At 47.2% G+C, this 20780-nt stretch overlaps 1 protein-coding gene across 1 annotated transcript in view; it reads left to right on the forward strand.

The window, feature by feature from the left end:
* Nucleotides 1-6298: 6298 nt before the first annotated feature.
* The window catches only part of LOC142714051 (flap endonuclease 1-like), a gene marked incomplete at its 5' end in the record, with an annotated part of 49231 nt that continues 34749 nt past the window's right edge, over nt 6299-20780 (forward strand). Inside the window, one exon of the mRNA XM_075848628.1 lies at nt 6299-6389. Within this exon, the coding sequence (XP_075704743.1) occupies nt 6299-6389 (91 nt within the window). The remainder of the gene's footprint in view (nt 6390-20780) is intronic.

Consider the following 20780-nt stretch of genomic DNA (forward strand, 5'->3'; position numbering starts at 1 on the left):
TTATGATGTTATTATGGAGTGTTATGATGTTATTATGGAGTGTTTATGATGTTATTATGGAGTGTTTATGATGTTATTATGGAGTGTTATGATGTTATTATGGAGTGTTATGATGTTATTATGGAGTGTTTATGATGTTATTATGGAGTGTTATGATGTTATTATGGAGTGTTTATGATGTTATTATGGAGTGTTTATGATGTTATTATGGAGTGTTTATGATGTTATTATGGAGTGTTTATGATGTTATTATGGAGTGTTTATGATGATTATTATGGAGGGTTTATGATGTTATTATGGAGTGTTTATGATGTTATTATGGAGTGTTTATGATGATTATCATGGAGTGTTTATGATGTTATTATGGAGTGTTTATGATGTTATTATGGAGTGTTTATGATGTTATTATGGAGTGTTATGATGTTATTATGGGGTGTTTATGATGTTATTATGGAGTGTTTATGATGTTATTATGGGGTGTTTATGATGTTATTATGGAGTGTTTATGATGTTATTATGGAGTGTTTATGATGATTATTATGGGGTGTTTATGATGTTATTATGGGGTGTTTATGATGATTATTATGGAGTGTTTATGATGATTATTATGGAGTGTTTATGATGTTATTATGGAGTGTTTATGATGTTATTATGGAGTGTTTATGATGTTATTATGGGGTGTTTATGATGATTATTATGGAGTGTTTATGATGTTATTATGGGGTGTTTATGATGTTATTATGGAGTGTTATGATGTTATTATGGAGTGTTATGATGTTATTATGGAGTGTTTATGATGATTATTATGGAGTGTTTATGATGATTATTATGGAGTGTTATGATGTTATTATGGAGTGTTTATGATGTTATTATGGAGTGTTATGATGTTATTATGGAGTGTTTATGATGTTATTATGGAGTGTTATGATGTTATTATGGAGTGGTATGATGTTATTATGGGGTGTTTATGATGTTATTATGGAGTGTTTATGATGTTATTATGGAGTGTTTATGATGATTATTATGGAGGGTTTATGATGATTATTATGGAGTGTTTATGATGTTATTATGGAGTGTTTATGATGTTATTATGGAGTGTTTATGATGATTATTATGGAGTGTTTATGATGTTATTATGGAGTGTTATGATGTTATTATGGAGTGTTATGATGTTATTATGGAGTGTTTATGATGTTATTATGGAGTGTTTATGATGATTATTATGGAGTGTTTATGATGATTATTATGGGGTGTTTATGATGATTATTATGGAGTGTTTATGATGTTATTATGGAGTGTTATGATGTTATTATGGAGTGTTATGATGTTATTATGGAGTGTTTATGATGATTATTATGGAGTGTTTATGATGTTATTATGGAGTGTTATGATGTTATTATGGAGTGTTTATGATGTTATTATGGAGTGTTTATGATGTTATTATGGAGTGTTTATGATGATTATTATGGAGTGTTTATGATGTTATTATGGAGTGTTTATGATGTTATTATGGAGTGTTTATGATGTTATTATGGAGTGTTTATGATGTTATTATGGAGTGTTTATGATGATTATTATGGAGTGTTTATGATGTTATTATGGAGTGTTTATGATGATTATTATGGAGTGGTATGATGTTATTATGGGGTGTTTATGATGTTATTATGGAGTGTTATGATGTTATTATGGAGTGTTTATGATGATTATTATGGAGTGTTTATGATGTTATTATGGAGTGTTATGATGTTATTATGGAGTGTTTATGATGATTATTATGGAGTGTTATGATGTTATTATGGAGTGTTATGATGATTATTATGGAGTGTTATGATGTTATTATGGAGTGTTTATGATGTTATTATGGAGTGTTTATGATGTTATTATGGAGTGTTATGATGTTATTATGGAGTGTTTATGATGATAATTATGGAGTGTTATGATGTTATTATGGAGTGTTATGATGTTATTATGGAGTGTTTATGATGTTATTATGGAGTGTTTATGATGATTATTATGGAGTGTTATGATGATTATTATGGAGTGTTATGATGTTATTATGGAGTGTTATGATGTTATTATGGAGTGTTTATGATGTTATTATGGAGTGTTATGATGTTATTATGGAGTGTTATGATGTTATTATGGAGTGTTTATGATGTTATTATGGAGTGTTTATGATGATTATTATGGAGTGTTTATGATGATATTATGGAGTGTTATGATGTTATTATGGAGTGTTTATGATGATTATTATGGAGTGTTATGATGTTATTATGGAGTGTTATGATGTTATTATGGAGTGTTATGATGTTATTATGGAGTGTTTATGATGTTATTATGGAGTGTTTATGATGATTATTATGGAGTGTTATGATGTTATTATGGAGTGTTATGATGTTATTATGGAGTGTTTATGATGTTATTATGGAGTGTTATGATGTTATTATGGAGTGTTATGATGATTATTATGGAGTGTTATGATGTTATTATGGAGTGTTATGATGTTATTATGGAGTGTTATGATGTTATTATGGGGTGTTTATGATGTTATTATGGAGTGTTTATGATGTTATTATGGAGTGTTTATGATGATTATTATGGGGTGTTTATAATGTTATTATGGAGTGTTTATGATGATTATTATGGAGTGTTTATGATGTTATTATGGGGTGTTTATGATGATTATTATGGAGTGTTATGATGATTATTATGGAGTGTTATGATGTTATTATGGAGTGTTATGATGTTATTATGGAGTGTTTATGATGTTATTATGGAGTGTTTATGATGATTATTATGGAGTGTTATGATGTAATTATGGAGTGTTTATGATGATTATTATGGAGTGTTATGATGTTATTATGGAGTGTTATGATGTTATTATGGAGTGTTATGATGTTATTATGGAGTGTTATGATGTTATTATGGAGTGTTATGATGTTATTATGGAGTGTTATGATGTTATTATGGAGTGTTTATGATGTTATTATGGGGTGTTTATGATGTTATTATGGGGTGTTTATGATGTTATTATGGAGTGTTATGATGTTATTATGGAGTATTTATGATGTTATTATGGAGTGTTATGATGTTATTATGGAGTGTTTATGATGTTATTATGGAGTGTTATGATGATTATTATGGAGTGTTTATGATGTTATTATGGAGTGTTTATGATGATTATTATGGAGTGTTATGATGTTATTATGGAGTGTTATGATGTTATTATGGAGTGTTTATGATGATTATTATGGAGTGTTATGATGTTATTATGGAGTGTTATGATGTTATTATGGAGTGTTATGATGTTATTATGGAGTGTTTATGATGTTATTATGGAGTGTTTATGATGTTATTATGGAGTGTTTATGATGTTATTATGGAGTGTTTATGATGTTATTATGGAGTGTTATGATGTTATTATGGAGTGTTATGATGTTATTATGGAGTGTTATGATGTTATTATGGAGTGTTTATGATGATTATTATGGAGTGTTATGATGTTATCATGGAGTGTTATGATGTTATTATGGAGTGTTATGATGTTATTATGGAGTGTTTATGATGATTATTATGGAGTGTTATGATGTTATCATGGAGTGTTATGATGTTATTATGGAGTGTTATGATGTTATTATGGAGTGTTTATGATGTTATTATGGAGTGTTATGATGTTATTATGGAGTGTTTATGATGATTATTATGGAGTGTTATGATGTTATTATGGAGTGTTATGATGTTATTATGGAGTGTTATGATGTTATCATGGAGTGTTATGATGTTATTATGGAGTGTTTATGATGTTATTATGGAGTGTTTATGATGATTATTATGGAGTGTTATGATGTTATCATGGAGTGTTATGATGTTATTATGGAGTGTTTATGATGTTATTATGGAGTGTTATGATGTTATTATGGAGTGTTTATGATGATTATTATGGAGTGTAAGGGCGGGTTCACACATGGCGGATTTTCACTTAAATTCCGCTGCGGACACTCCGCAGCGTTAATCCGCAGCGGAGCCGTTTCTCCATTGACTTTCACTTTAATTTCGCAGTGTTCGTTTACACGATGCGTACAATTCCGCTGCGGAGCATAGGCTGCGGAGCGGAATGTGGTGTCCGCAGCATGCTCTGTCTGTTGCGGAGCAGTGGCGGACTGGTTGCGGACTCATGGCGGAATTTCTCCATTGACTTCAATGGAGATTCTAAGTTCCGCAATGAAGTCCGCAGCTGTCATGCACATGTTATGTGTGGTGCGGAGCGTATTGGTTTTTTAACATGACATTTCTTCATTCTGGCTGGACCTATGTATTTCTAGGTCTACAGCCAGACTGAGGAAGTCAATGGGGCACCCGTAATGACGGGAGCGTTGCTAGGAGACGTCAGTAAATAGTCACTGTCCAGGGTGCTGAAAGAGTTAAGCGATCGGCAGTAACTGTTTCTGCACCCGGGACAGTGACTACCGATCCCAATATACATGTATCTGTAAAAAAACATATAAGTTCATACTTACCGAGAACTCCCTGTTTCTGTCTCCAGTCCGGCCTCCCAGGATGACGTTTCAGTGGAAGTGACGGCTGCAGCCAATCACAGGCCAAGCACAGGCTGCAGCGGTCACATGGACTGGCGCGTCATCCAGGGAGGTCGGGCTGGATGCCGAAGGAGGGACGCGTCATCAAGACAACGGGCGGTAAGTATGAATTTCTTTTACTTTCACTAGGGAAAGTGCTGTCCCTTCTCTCTATCCTGCACTGATAGGGAGAAGGGAAGCACTTTTCCTGCAGTCCGCAGCGGCCAGTCCGCATCAATTTTCTGCACATTTTGTGCAGATCCGCAGCCGTAATCCGCAACCCGGATTAGGTGCGGCATTGATGCGGACAGTTGCGGAGGAATTCCGCCATGTGTGGTCATGCCCTTATGATGTTATCATGGAGTGTTATGATGTTATTATGGAGTGTTATGATGATTATTATGGAGTGTTATGATGTTATTATGGAGTGTTATGATGATTATTATGGAGTGTTTATGATGTTATTATGGAGTGTTATGATGATTATTATGGAGTGTTATGATGTTATTATGGAGTGTTATGATGTTATCATGGAGTGTTATGATGTTATTATGGAGTGTTATGATGATTATTATGGAGTGTTATGATGTTATCATGGAGTGTTATGATGTTATTATGGAGTGTTATGATGATTATTATGGAGTGTTATGATGTTATTATGGAGTGTTATGATGTTATTATGGAGTGTTTATGATGTTATTATGGAGTGTTTATGATGTTATTATGGAGTGTTATGATGTTATTATGGAGTGTTTATGATGTTATTATGGAGTGTTATGATGATTATTATGGAGTGTTATGATGTTATTATGGAGTGTTATGATGTTATCATGGAGTGTTATGATGTTATTATGGAGTGTTATGATGATTATTATGGAGTGTTATGATGTTATTATGGAGTGTTATGATGTTATTATGGAGTGTTTATGATGTTATTATGGAGTGTTATGATGATTATTATGGAGTGTTATGATGTTATTATGGAGTGTTATGATGATTATTATGGAGTGTTTATGATGTTATTATGGAGTGTTATGATGTTATTATGGAGTGTTATGATGTTATTATGGAGTGTTTATGATGATTATTATGGAGTGTTATGATGTTATTATGGAGTGTTATGATGTTATTATGGAGTGTTATGATGTTATTATGGAGTGTTTATGATGTTATTATGGAGTGTTATGATGTTATTATGGGGTGTTTATGATGTTATTATGGAGTGTTATGATGTTATTATGGAGTGTTATGATGTTATTATGGAGTGTTATGATGTTATTATGGAGTGTTTATGATGTTATTATGGAGTGTTTATGATGTTATTATGGAGTGTTTATGATGTTATTATGGAGTGTTTATGATGTTATTATGGAGTGTTTATGATGTTATTATGGAGTGTTTATGATGATTATTATGGAGTGTTTATGATGTTATTATGGAGTGTTTATGATGTTATTATGGAGTGTTTATGATGTTTTATGGTTATGCTATTTTATCGCATAAAAAGGTGTGTGTTTAATAAATGGCTGCTGTGGCCTTTACACCAATTGCAAGTTGTGGTCTCTTATTGGTATTGGGAGGTGGGAGGTCATAGATAGCAAAAGGCATCAAACATACCTTAAGTCAAGAGGACGTCTCCTTAATGTCGTGTCCTTCACTCCGGAGGACGTCGCAGCCACTGATATTGTGAGGGATTTCCATGCTATGTAATAATGATGTCCTAGAAATGTGCAATTTATTATCATCTCTCTCCGCAGGGCACTAAAGATGGAAACGTCCAGTGCAGAAGAAAGGGAAACCCTGCACCCACCCCAGGTGAGGAAATGGGGTGTGAACCGGGATTAGTTGGGGAGGGCGTCCTTTGAACCCCAGTCGTCTACCCTCAGTCCTGTGTCCTTGTCTTATGGTTGTGGGTGGGGAGTGTTCATACCCTCGTCCATAGACATCATGTATAAGCAGTCAGTGCGCCCCCTGCAGGTCAACACTCAGGATTTTATTACAGACCGCCATATTGAGCTCATGTACAGGTAACGCAGAAAATATACATCACAAAAATTCCCTGCCCTGAATATTGACAGCCCCGACTATTTATATGTTTTATCTCAAAATCAAGATGTAAAGGATCTGCCAGGCACAGCATCTGTGTCAACGCCCATAGGTAATCAGTCTGCACCTACTTCTATGTCTGTGAGACTGACTCCGTCTTCCACCACTCAGGATGGCAGGCTTAGGAGTGGGAGAGCCTATCACAGCCTGGCCAGACGGAGCTAGCTCCCGCCCTCTGTCTATTTATACCTGCCTTTCCTGTTCCTCCTTTGCTTGTGATTCTTCTCGTTTGGTTTCCTGGCCCTGCTGCAGCTTCTTGTACTATTTGTCCCTGCTCCATACTGACCCTGGCTTACTGACTACTCTCCTGCTCTGCGTTTGGTACCTCGTACACTCCTGGTTTGACTCGGCTCGTTCACTTCTCTTGTTGCTCACGGTGTTTCCGTGGGCAACTGCCCCTTTTCCCTTAGCCTCTGTGTACCCTTGTCTGTTTGTCTGTCGTGCACTTATTGAGCGTAGGGACCGCCGCCCAGTTGTACCCCGTCGCCTAGGGCGGGTCGTTGCAAGTAGGCAGGGACTGAGTGGCGGGTAGATTAGGGCTCACCTGTCTGTTTCCCTACCTTCGTCATTACATAATCACAAGCCTTGAGATCCTGGCTCAGCAAATGCAGGGTCTCTCCCTACAGGTCCAGGCCCTGGCTCAGAGGGTCAACCAGCCTGATGCTACCATGGTAGTGCCCCTCACTTCACCTCTTGAACCCCACCTCAAGTTGCCTGACCGGTTCTCAGGGTACCGGAAGACTTTTCTCTCCTTTCGGGAGAGTTGTAGGCTCTATTTTCGCTTAAAGCCCCACTCCTCAGGTTCTGAGAGCCAGCGGGTGGGTATAATTATGTCCCGGCTCCAGGAAGGGCCCCAAGAATGGGCCTTCTCCTTGGCTCCTGACGCCCCTGAACTTTCCTCCGTTGATCTTTTCTTTTCTGCTCTCGGACTCATTTATGATGAGACTGACAGGACTGCCTTTGCCGAGAGTCAGCTGGTGACCTTACGTCAGGGTAAGAGACCTGTTGAGGAGTATTGTTCTGACTTTAGGAAGTGGTGCGTAGCTTTTCGGTGGAATGACCCTGCCTTAAAGTGCCAGTTTAGGTTGGGTCTGTCGAACGCCCTGAAAGACCTGCTAGTTAGCTATCCCTCTTCTGACTCCCTAGACCAGGTTATGGCTTTAGCGGTACGACTTGACCGACGTCTCAGGGAACGACGACTTGAACGTCTTGATGTTTTCTCCTCTGACTCCCCCATGATGCCTCCCGAGGTTCCGTTGCTTCGTTCTTCCACGGAAGACTCGGAGGTACCTATGCAACTCGGGGCCTCCGTGTCCCCCCAACAACGTAGAGAGTTCCGCAGGAAGAATGGTCTCTGCTTCTGTGGCGAAACCGGGTCAGTGGGGGTCGGTTTACGCCAAGAGAATGTGGGGGATAGATTACTTATCCCCATCTAGCACCGGGCGCCATCTAAGCTATGGCACCCGGATGGCGGGAGTGCGACAGTTTGCGGCAGGCTTAACCTTTATCTGGGTACAATGCCTGTAACCGTCACCCATTCCGCCACAGCTTCTACTGTGGGGATGACAAGCATCAAGTGAACAACTGTCCTAGGCATAAGAATAAGCAGCCGGAAAACTTCCGCGCCTAAGTGATCATCGGGGAGGTCACTTGGGCGCACAGGTATTTCCCGTAAATATGAAACTTAATAAAATCTTACTTCCCTTTCAAGTCTCTTTTGGTGGTAGGTCTGCCTCCGGTAGTGCCTTCGTGGACTTAGGGTCTTCTGGTAATATTATGTCTGTGAAATTTGCTGTCTCTAGCTATGCCTTTGATTGATTTGCCTAAACCTGGCCCGGTAGTGGGTATCGACTCCACTCCTCTTGCTAATGGTTATTTTACACAGCATACCCCTGTTTTTGAACTCCTTGTTGGCTCCATGCATTTGGAGCAATACTCTGTACTGTTGATGCAGGGATTATCGTCCGATTTGGTTTTAGGCCTTCCCTCGTTGCAGTTGCATAATCCCACGTTTGACTGGAATACTGGGGATCTTACCAAATGGGGTAATGAATGCTTGACGTCATGTTTTTCTGTTAATTCTATTTCTCCCCCTGAGGAGGTGAACACGCTACCTGAGTTTGTTCAGGACTTCGCTGATGTTTTCTCTAAGGAGGCCTCCGAAGTGTTACCTCCTCATAGAGAATACGATTGCGCAATCGATTTTGTACCAGGAGCTAAGCTCCCTAAGGGTAGGATTTTTAATCTCTCTTGTCCAGAATGTGAAGCCATGAGAGAGTATATCCAGGAATGCCTGGCCAAGGGTTACATTCGCCCCTCTACTTCTCCGGTAGGTGCTGGCTTCTTCTTCATAGGGAAGAAGGATGGTGGTCTTAGGCCATGCATTGACTACCGAAGCTTGAATAAGGTCACTGTAAGGAACCAGTATCCCCTTCCTTTGATTCCTGATCTCTTTAATCAGGTTCAGGGGGCCCAATGGTTCTCTAAGTTTGATTTACGGGGGGGCTTATAACCTTATCCGCATCAAAGAGGGGGATGAGTGGAAGACTGCGTTTAACACGCCCGAAGGTCATTTCGAATACCTCGTCATGCCCTTTGGGTTGTGTAATGCCCCTGCGGTCTTCCAGAATTTCATAAATGAGATTTTAAGAGATTACCTGGGTAATTTTCTTGTTGTGTACCTTGATGACATACTTGTGTTTTCCAAGGACTGGTCCTCCTACATTGAGCATGTCAGGAAGGTGCTCCAGGTCCTTCGGGAAAACAAACTGTTTGCGAAGACCGAAAAATGTGTGTTTGGGGTGCAGGAGATACGATTTTTGGGTCAAATCCTCACTCCTCATGAAGTATGCATGGACCCCGCCAAGGTCCAGGCTGTGGCGGAATGGGTCCAACCTGCCTCCCTGAAGGCGTTACAGTGCTTCCTGGGGTTCGCTAATTATTACAGGAGATTTATTGCTAACTTCTCGGTCATCGCTAAGCCTCTTACGGATCTCACTCGCAAAGGTGCTGATCTCCTCCACTGGCCTCCTGAGGCTGTCCAGGCTTTTGAGGTCCTTAAGAAGTGCTTTATCTCGTCCCCGGTGCTGGTTCAGCCGAACCAAATGGAGCCATTTATCGTGGAGGTTGACGCGTCCGAGGTGGGAGTGGGGGCTGTCTTGTCCCAGGGTACCAGGTCCCTCACCCATCTCCGTCCCTGTGCCTACTTCCCCAGGAAGTTTTCGCCCACTGAGAGTAACTATGATATTGGCAACCGCGAACTCTTAGCCATTAAATGGGCATTTGAAGAGTGGCACCACTTCCTGGAGGGGGCTAGGCACCAGGTAACGGTCCTTACCGACCACAAGAATCTGGTTTTCCTAGAATCTGCCCGGAGGCTAAACCCGAGACAAGTTCGATGGGCGTTATTTTTTACCAGATTCAACTTTTTGGTTACCTATAGGGCTGGGTCTAAAAATATTAAGGCCGATGCACTGTCGCGTAGCTTCATGGCCAGCCCTCCTTCGGAGGAAGATCCTGCTTGTATTTTGCCTCCAGGTATAATCATTTCCTCTATTGATTCTGATTTAGTCTCTGAAATTACGGCTGATCAAGGTTCAGCTCCCGGGAACCTTCCTGGGAACAAGCTGTTTGTTCCCCTGCAATTCCGGCTAAGGGTACTTAGGGAAAATCATGACTCCGCACTATCTGGTCATTCAGGCATCCTGGGTACCAAGCACCTCATTGCCGGAAACTATTGGTGGCCTGGGTTGCCTAAAGACGTTAAGGCCTACGTCGCCGCTTGTGAAGTTTGTGCTAGGTCCAAGACTCCCAGGTCCCGACCGGAGGGCTTACTACGTTCCTTGCCCATTCCCCAGAGACCTTGGACCCATATCTCCATGGATTTTATCACCGATTTGCCTCCATCTCAAGGCAAGTCGGTGGTGTGGGTTGTAGTAGACCGCTTCAGTAAGATGTGCCACTTTGTGCCCCTCAAGAAACTACCCAATGCTAAGACGTTAGCTAACTTGTTTGTCAAACACATCCTGCGTCTCCATGGTGTCCCTGTCAATATTGTTTCTGACAGAGGGGTACAATTTGTTTCATTGTTTTGGAGAGTTTTCTGTAAAAAGCTGGAGATTGATCTGTCCTTCTCCTCTGCCTTCCATCCTGAAACTAATGGCCAAACTGAGAGGACGAATCAGTCTCTAGAACAATATTTAAGGTGTTTTATCTCTGACTGTCAATATGATTGGGTCTCATTCATTCTCCTCGCCGAATTTTCCCTTAATAACCGGGTCAGTAACTCGTCAGGGGTCTCCCCCTTTTTCTGTAATTTTGGGTTTAATCCACGGTTCTCCTCCGTTTCACCTGGTAGTTCCAACAATCCCGAGGTAGAGGTCGGTCATCGGGAACTGTGCACAGTCTGGGCCCAGGTTCATAAGAAACTAGAGGCGTCCCAGAGCATACAAAAAACTCAGGCAGATAGAAGACGTTCTGCCAACCCCTTGTTTGTGATCGGGGATCTGGTGTGGCTATCATCAAAAAATTTGCGCCTTAAAGTCCCGTCCAAGAAGTTTGCTCCCCGGTTTATAGGGCCGTACAAGGTCATTGAAGTCCTCAATTGTGGCAAAACCGGGTCAGTGGGGGTCGGTTTACGCCAAGAGAATGTGGGCGATAGATTCAGGCGACACAGATTAACAGGGGACAAGCCACAGAGGCGCGTTTATTAACAGGGACAGACACACACAGAAACAATGCACCGCTGCTTCTCCCCTCTGGGCTGGATGTGACAGGCTACCTCACTATGGGGTCTCTCCACTGTACCTTTCATCCTTTGGGGTGTCTCCAGATCCTCCTTAGTTAGATGGGACTCCAGCACTTGCCCTCTATTACTGTCCCTAGGTCAGGTACCATCTCTGAGGTAGATAGCCCCTGCCTGCAGCTCACACTGCTATCTCATCTTCTCCTGGACAGGAACTAACTGGGAGCTCACACAGCACCACTATCTCCCTCACTCACCCCTCCCTCAGGAATCAGGCCATGTGCTTTCTGCTCTCGCCCCCTCCTTTTTCTTATTTACATTCAGACAAGTTCCCGCTTGCAGCCTGTGACTCACTCTCCTACAGTGTAAGATTAACCCTAGAGGGGAGGACAGTGAAGCAGCACTGAATACAATACAATACAAATCAACTGGTTATCAAACATAACGTAATGCAATATGAGGGGACATATCCCCATCTAGCACCGGGCGCAATCTAAGCTATGGCGCCCAGATGGCGGGAGTGCGACGGTTTGCGGCAGGCGTAACCTTTATTTGGGTACAATGCCTGTAACCGTCACCCGTTCCGCCACAGACCTCCCCCAGCTTAGATCCAGAATCAGTCCTGCTGACCCTCTGTCGGGTCAGTGATGAGATCTGGGCCCGGTACTGTCAGTCTTCGCCCATCAGTGTCCTGCTGCCGAGAGAGTCCATCAGCATTCCCGTGGTCCCGGCCCTTTTTATGAGAGATGGTAAAGTTATAGGATTGTAAGGCCAGGCTCCACCGTAGTAAACGCCCATTGTCCCCGGTGGTTCGGTTCAACCAACTGAGAGGACTGTGGTCTGTGACTATTGTGAACTCCCTCCCATAAACGTAGGGCTGGAGCTTCTTTAGAGCCCACACGACAGCCAGGCACTCCTTCTCAATGGTTGCGTATGCCCTCTCTCGGTCCAGCAGCTTCCGGGAGAGGTACGCGACTGGGTGTTCGTGGCCCGCCTGGTCCACTTGGCTCAGTACCGCTCCCAGCCCGACGTCTGAAGCTTCGGTTTGGACTATGAACCGCCGGTGGAAGTCAGGGGCTGCCAGGACAGGGGAGGTGGAGAGGGCAGTCTTAAGGCTCCCGAAGGCCGCCTCACAGTCAGGGGACCAGGGCATCAGTCGACTGAACCTTTTGGACGTCAAGTCGGTCAAGGGCTTGGCCAGGGTACTATACTGCGGGATGAATTTTCGGTAGTACCCTGTGACTCCCAGAAAGGCCCTAACCTGCTTCTGGTTGGCCGGCCGGGGCCATTAGAGAATGGCCTCCACCTTGGCCAGCTCGGGGCGGATCTGTCCGCTGCCCACTCGGTGAACCCAGGTAGGCGACTTCTGCCATCCCCATCTGGCACTTGTCGGGGCGGATGGTGAGGCCGGCATACAGGATGCGCTCCAGGATCTGCGCCACGTGCCCCAAGTGTTCCTCCCATGTCTCGCTAAAGATAGCGATATCGTCCAGGTAGGCCTGGGCAAACTCCTGACACCCCACGAGGATCCGGTCGACCACCCTCTGGAAGGATGCGGGGGCGTTCTTCATCCCGAACGGCATGCACGTAAATTCAAACAGGCCGAACGGGGTGATGAACGCCGAGCGCTCTTGGGCTTCCTTGGTTAGAGGAATCTGTCAGTAGCCCTTGCTGAGATCCAGAGTGGACACGAAGCGTGCCCCTCCCAGCCTATCGAGCAGCTCATCAATCCGGGGCATCGGATAGGCATCCGTAACGGTTACCTCGTTCAGCCGCCGGTAGTCTACACAGAACCTCGTGTTTTTGTCCTTCTTGGGGACCAACACAACGCCGGCGGCCCAAGGACTGTGAGATGGTACAATGACCCCCATCTCCAGCATTTCTTCTACTTCTTTTCTCATCGCGGTCAGCACTGACGGAGCTACTCGGAATGCGGGCTGCCTCAGGGTTCAGGCTCCTCCAGTGTCGACCTCGTGAGCGACTAGGGAGGTACGTCCAGGGGACGCGGTGAACAGGGCCTCCTGGGCTGCTAACACCTCCCCCATCTCCCTACTCTGCAAGCGCGATAGCTGGACTTCAAGCTGCACATCTGCCAGCCCTGTCTGGCGTCGGGCCTCTGTCAGTAGGTCAGGGATGCGGTCCACGTCAGGGTTGTCCATGGGCGGGCAGCATATCGCGACCGCTCCTACCTCCCTTACCACATAGGCCTTGAGCCGGTTTATGTGGTAGTTCCGTACCCGCTTTTCTGCCTTGTCGTGGGCTACTAGGTAGTTCATCGTCCCCTGTCGCACCACTACAGTGTACGGTCCAGCCCAATTGGCCTGCAACTTGTTGCCTCGTACTGGCGCGAGGACCAGTACCTTCTCCCCCACCCCCAGCTCTCGGGGTCGGGCGCTACGGTTGTACTCGTCCCGTTGACGGCTTCGAGCTACTTCCAATCGCTGATGTGCCAAATCCATCAGCCGTGCTAGGCGCTCCCGCATTTGGCTCACATAGTCTACTACCGGGATCTCCGGGCTTGCAAACTTCCCTTCCCAACCTTCCCGGACTAAGTCCAAGGGTCCCCGGACCCGGCTCGCGAACAGTAACTCGAATGGGGAGTGCCCGGTAGACTCCTTAGGCACCTCTCGATAGGCAAAGAGAAGCTGCTGCAAGGTGCGGTCCCAGTCTCTCCCCTCCGAGTGGACGTATCGGAGTAGCAACTGCTTGAGGGTACCGTTGAACCTTTCACACAGTCCGTTTGTTTGGGGGTGGTAGGCGGTGGTTCTTAGAGAAGTCACCCCGTGCCGATTCCAGAAGTCCTGCATGAGTTCTCCCTGGAATTGAGATCCCTGGTCTGTGAGTACCTCACGCGGGGACCCCTCCCGGCTGAAGATGTCCATGAGTCCCTGGGCGACGTGCTCGGCATCTATGGAGGACAGAGCCACTGCGTCCGGGTATCTGGTAGCGAAGTCTACCAGGATTAGCATGTAACGCTTTCCCCCTCGGCTGGGGGGATTAATGAGGCCAACCAGATCTATGGCCACCCGCTGGAAGGGCTCTCGGATGAGGGGCAGCTGCTTGAGCGGCACCTTTGCGCGGGGCCCCCGCCACCCGTTGGCAGACAGGGCACGAAGCTCGGTACCGCCGCACGTCCTCAGTCAGCCCTGGCCAAAAGAAAGCCTTCGAGAGCCGGGCCCTGGTGGACCTGGTCCCAGTGTGACCCGCCGCGGGTATATCGTGGGCCAGGGCTAACAGTCGTGCATGGTAGGCTTGGGGAACAAGCAGCTGTTTGGAGGCGGTCCAGGGAGACTCGGGCTTGGTCGGGGCTTCGACCCGGTACAACAGCCCGTTGTCCCACTCGAACCCTGCCTGGGCCCCTCCACTGGGTGGTCGATCGGCCAGGCTACGGGCAGAGGACAGGGAAGGATCCGTATGCTGGGCCTCCCTAAAAGTGACCCTATCCACCTCCCCCAGGTCTGTCAGGGGGTTCGTCGGGTCGGTCAGTTGTGAGGCGTCAGGGGCTTGGGTACTTACCACCGGCGGTTCGGGGAGCGGGGCTTCCGGGAGAGGAGCCTCGGTGGTTACACTGGTCGGTGGTGGAGGCCGGTAAAGTTTCTCCCGGGCTTGGCTGCGGGTCACGGCCCCAGCTAACCGTTCCCAAGGTCGTTCCCCAATAAGACATCGGCGGGGAGATCCGGCTTGAGCCCGACTTCGACCTCCCCTTTTCCGGGGCCCCAGTCCAGGTAGACTCTGGCGCGGGGAATGGACCGCTGCTGTCCGTCCACCAGGGCAATCCGGGCTAATCGCTGGGGAAGAACCTTAGACTGGGGAACCAGGTCCGCTCTTAACCAGGGTGAGGGATGCCCCCGAGTCACGGAGTCCCTGGACGGTGCGGCGTCCCAGCACCACGGGCTGTCGGTGGCCCTGCATGTTGGCAGGGACCTGGTTCATCACGAGGCTCGCAAGCTCTACGTGGTAGACCACCTCCTCCACCTCTGGTGCATCTAGGAGGTGGTCACACTCATCGGGGTCGCCCGCCTCTGGGCAAAAGGCGACCCGGGTTGGGGTTGGTCTGGGAAAGGGCACCGTTGATTGGGCCAGGGGGCAGTCCCGTCGGATGTGCCCCGGCTGGTGGCACCCATAACACTGGCGGGAGTCCGTAGGGCCGCGGACCCTTGGCGGGATCGGGGCGGCCGTAGGCTGGGGCTGGTGTCTCATCGAAGTTGGCCAGGGTGGTTCCGCTATTTTGGTAGGGGCTCGGAGCTCTCGGCGTTGGTCCTGGCGTGGTAGGCTTCTCCACTGGGGTCGGTGGGCCAAGAACTCGTCGGCCAGGGTGGCGGCATCTTCAGGGGTGCTGGGGTGGCGGTCCGCGACCCAGGCACGAACGGGGACCTCCATCCTGGAGAGGAGTTGCTCCAAAATTACGAGGTCCTCCAGGGCCTCCCGACTGAAAGCCTTCTTCCCCTCGGCCCACCTGGAGCAGCTTAAGCGGAGCTGGGCTGCCAGTTCCACATGGGTACCCTGGCCGGCGAGCGTCAAATTACGGAACCGCTCTCTGTAAGTCTCTGGGGTGATCGCATACCTCTTCAGCAGGGCGTCCCGGAGGCAACCGTAGTCCCGTCCGTCCTCTGGACCTAGGCTCCGGTAGACTTCAAGGGCCCTCCCTTGCAGGCTGGGCCCCACGTAGCGAGCCCATTCGGTGGTGGGGATGTCATGCACCTGTAGCTGTGTCTCCAGCATGGTTAGGTGCGCATCGATGTTCGTGGACGAAGGATCCAACTTGGGGAGGTCGTTGTATCGTAGTTGAGGTCTTCGGGGCCCGGCAGGGATTGGGGTTGTTGGTTCTGGGGGTCACTGCCCCAACGATGATCAGGCGCTCGGCCTCGGAGCTTTGAGGCCCCAGAGCGGTCAGCAGATCCCCCATCCGCAGGGCCTGGGCGTCCGAGATGGCTCTACGGCCGGTTCCCTGGCGACTGGCCGGTTCTTCGGGGCAGTAGTCAACGTCACCCTCGGCTATCTCTCCCATCTCGGCCGGGTTCGCCAGGTCCCAGGCCTGGAGCTTCTCAATCAGCCGATCCTTGATGTCGCGTGACGAGAAGGCAATGCGCCGGAACCGGCACAGCTCTTGGAGTGTAATTCGGAGGTAGCTGCCATAGGGGACAGCCTCTGCTCCGCCGGGAGGATCCATAGAGTCAGACTCCATGACTGGGGATTTAGGTGCCTGTGGTCCCCCTGTACTGCAGCACGTGTGGCAGTCCGCCCTTGAGGTCTGGCCGCGAAGCGCCGGATGGTACCAGGGTACCTATCCACTGCCGCTTCCCCTAGAACGGGCTGAATTTATCCCACCGCTGCCACCAAATGTGGCGAAACCGGGTCAGTGGGGGTCGGTTTACGCCAAGAGAATGTGGGCGATAGATTCAGGCGACATAGATTAACAGGGGACAAGCCACAGAGGCGCGTTTATTAACAGGGACAGACACACACAGAAACAATGCACCGCTGCTTCTCCCCTCTGGGCTGGATGTGACAGGCTACCTCACTATGGGGTCTCTCCACTGTACCTTTCATCCTTTGGGGTGTCTCCAGATCCTCCTTAGTTAGATGGGACTCCAGCACTTGCCCTCTATTACTGTCCCTAGGTCAGGTACCATCTCTGAGGTAGATAGCCCCTGCCTGCAGCTCACACTGCTATCTCATCTTCTCCTGGACAGGAACTAACTGGGAGCTCACACAGCACCACTATGTCCCTCACTCACCCCTCCCTCAGGAATCAGGCCATGTGCTTTCTGCTCTTGCCCCCTCCTTTTTCTTATTTACATTCAGACAAGTTCCCGCTTGCAGCCTGTGACTCACTCTCCTACAGTGTAAGATTAACCCTAGAGGGGAGGACAGTGAAGCAGCACTGAATACAATACAATACAAATCAACTGGTTATCAAACATAACGTAATGCAGTTTGAGGGGACATATCCCCATCTAGCACCGGGCGCCATCTAAGCTATGGCACCCGGATGGCGGGAGTGCGACGGTTTGCGGCAGGCTTAACCTTTATTTGGGTACAATGCCTGTAACCGTCACCCGTTCCGCCACATCAATCCTGTCTCCTTCCGACTGGAGTTGCCCCCATCTTTTCGAGTACACAACGTTTTTAATGCCTCCCTCCTTAAACGCTGCTCCCCGTCCTTGGCTCCCTCGATGAAACCTCCTGTCCCTGTTTTCACCCATGAAGGGGTAGAATTCGAGGTGGCCAAGATTGTGGACAGCAGGATGGTCCAAGGCTCCCTCCAGTACCTGGTCCATTGGAGAGGATACGGGCCTGAGGAGAGGACTTGGGTACCTGCCCGGGATGTTCACGCTGGGATATTGGTCAGGAGGTTCCACCTTCGTTTCCCCAATAAACCAGGTCCACTTAGAAAGGGTCCGGTGGCCCCTCATAAAAGGGGGGGTACTGTAAAGGATCTGCCAGGCACAGCTTCTGTGTCAACGCCCATAGGTAATCAGTCTGCACCTGCTTCTATGTCTGTGAGGCTTACTCCGTCTTCCACCACTCAGGATGACAGGCTTAGGAGTGGGAGAGCCTATCACGGCCTGGCCAGACAAAGCTAGCTCCCGCCCTCTGTCTATTTATACCTGCCTTTCCTGTTCCTCCTTGCTTGTGATTCTTCTCGTTTGGTTTTCTGGCCCTGCTTCAGCTACTTGAACTATTTGTCCCTGCTTCATATTGACCCTGGCTTACTGACTATTCTCCTGCTCTGTGTTTGGTACCTCGTACACTCCTGGTTTGACTCGGCTTGTTCACTACTCTCCTGCTCTGCGTTTGGTACCTCGTACACTCCTGGTTTGACTCGGCTCGTTCACTTCTCTTGTTGCTCACGGTGTTTCCGTGGGCAACTGCCCCTTTTCCCTTAGCCTCTGTGTACCCTTGTCTGTTTGTCTGTCGTGCACTTATTGAGCATAGGGACAGTCGCCCAGTTGTACCCCGTCGCCTAGGGCGGGTCGTTGCAAGTAGGCAGGGACTGAGTGGCGGGTAGATTAGGGCTCACTTGTCTGTTTACCTACCCCCGTCATTACACAAGAATGTGGTAAATGTCTACAGATAACGAGTCCAGCCTGACATGTCTGATAACAGAGAACAATAAATTGTATTCACCTGTCCTACTGTAATGACGGGGTAGGGAGACAGACAGGTGAGCCCTAATCTGCCCGCCACTCAGTCCCTGCCTACTTGCAACGACCCGTCCTAGGCGACGGCGTACAACTGGGCGACGGTCCCTACTCTCACTATGTGCACGACAGACAAACAGACAAGGGTACACAGAAGCTAAGGGAAATGGGGCAGTTGCCCACGGCAACACCGTGAACTACAAGAGTAGTGAACGAGCCGAGTCAAACCGGGAGTGTACGAGGTACCAAACGCAGAGCAGGTGCAGACTGGGTAACCACGGGCGTCTACACAGAAGCTGTGTCTGGCAGATCCTTTACACCTACAGTAACACCCCAGCCTGACATGTCTGATAACAGAGAACAATAGATTGTATTCACCTATCCTACAGTCACCCCCCCCCAGCCTGACATGTCTGATAACAGAGAACAATAGATTGTATTCCCCTGTCCTACAGTTATCCTCCCCCAGCCTGACATGTCTGATAACAGAGAACAATAGATTGTAGACACCTATCCTACAGTCATCCTCCCCAGCCTGACAAGTCTGATAACAGAGAACAATAGATTGTATTCCCCCGTCCTACAGTCATCCTCCCCCAGCCTGACATGCCTGATAGCAGAGAACAATAGATTGTATTCCCCATCCTACAGTCATCCTCTACCAGCCTGACATGTCTGATAACAGAGAACAATAGATTGTATTCACCTGTCCTACAGTCATCCTCCCCCAGCCTGACATGTCTGATAACAGAGAACAATAGATTGTATTCACCTGTCCTACAGTCATCCTCCCCCAGCCTGACATGTCTGATAACAGAGAACAATAGATTGTATTCACCTGTCCTACAGTCATCCTCTCCCAGCCTGACATGTCTGATAACAGAGAACAATAGATTGTATTCTCCTGTCCTACAGTTATCCTCCCCAGCCCGACATGTCTGATAACAGAGAACAATAGATTGTATTCACCTGTCCTACAGTCATCCTCCCCCAGCCTGACATGTCTGATAACACAGAACAATAGATTGTATTCACCTGTCCTACAGTCATCCTCCCCCAGCCTGACATGTCTGATAACAGAGAACAATAGATTGTATTCACCTGTCCTACAGTCATCCTCCCCCAGCCTGACATGTCTGATAACAGAGAACAATAGATTGTATTCACCTGTCCTACAGTCATCCTCTCCCAGCCTGACATGTCTGATAACAGAGAACAATAGATTGTATTCTCCTGTCCTACAGTTATCCTCCCCCAGCCTATGTCTGATAACCGAGAACAATAGATTGTATTCACCTGTCCTACAGTCATCCTCCCCCAGCCTGACATGTCTGATAACACAGAACAATAGATTGTATTCACCTGTCCTACAGTCATCCTCCCCCAGCCTGACATGTCTGATAACAGAGAACAATAGATTGTATTCACCTGTCCTACAGTCATCCTCACCCAGCCTGACATGTCTGATAACAGAGAACAATAGTTTGTATTCACCTGTCCTACAGTCATCCTACCCCAGCCTGACATGTCTGATAACAGAGAACAATAGATTGTATTCACCTGTCCTACAGTCATCCTCCCCCCAGCCTGACATGTCTGATAACAGAGAACAATAGATTGTATTCACCTGTCCTACAGTCATTCTCCCCCAGCCTGACTTGTCTGATAACAGAGAACAATAGATTGTATTCTCCTGTCCTACAGTCATCCTCCCCCAGCCTGACATGTCTGATAACAGAGAACAATAGATTGTATTCACCTGTCCTACAGTCATCCTCCCCCCAGCCTGACATGTCTGATAACAGAGAACAATAGATTGTATTCACCTGTCCTACAGTCATCCTCCCCCAGCCTGACATGTCTGATAACAGAGAACAATAGATTGTATTCACCTGTCCTACAGTCATCCTCCCCCAGCCTGACATGTCTGATAACAGAGAACAATAGATTGTATTCACCTGTCCTACAGTCATCCTCTCCCAGCCTGACATGTCTGATAACAGAGAACAATAGATTGTATTCTCCTGTCCTACAGTTATCCTCCCCAGCCCGACATGTCTGATAACAGAGAACAATAGATTGTAGTCACCTGTCCTACAGTCATCCTCCCCCAGCCTATGTCTGATAACCGAGAACAATAGATTGTATTCACCTGTCCTACAGTCATCCTCCCCCAGCCTGACATGTCTGATAACAGAGAACAATAGATTG

This window comes from Rhinoderma darwinii, unplaced genomic scaffold (assembly GCF_050947455.1).
Source record: "Rhinoderma darwinii isolate aRhiDar2 unplaced genomic scaffold, aRhiDar2.hap1 Scaffold_4381, whole genome shotgun sequence".
In the NCBI taxonomy this organism is placed as follows: domain Eukaryota; kingdom Metazoa; phylum Chordata; class Amphibia; order Anura; family Rhinodermatidae; genus Rhinoderma; species Rhinoderma darwinii.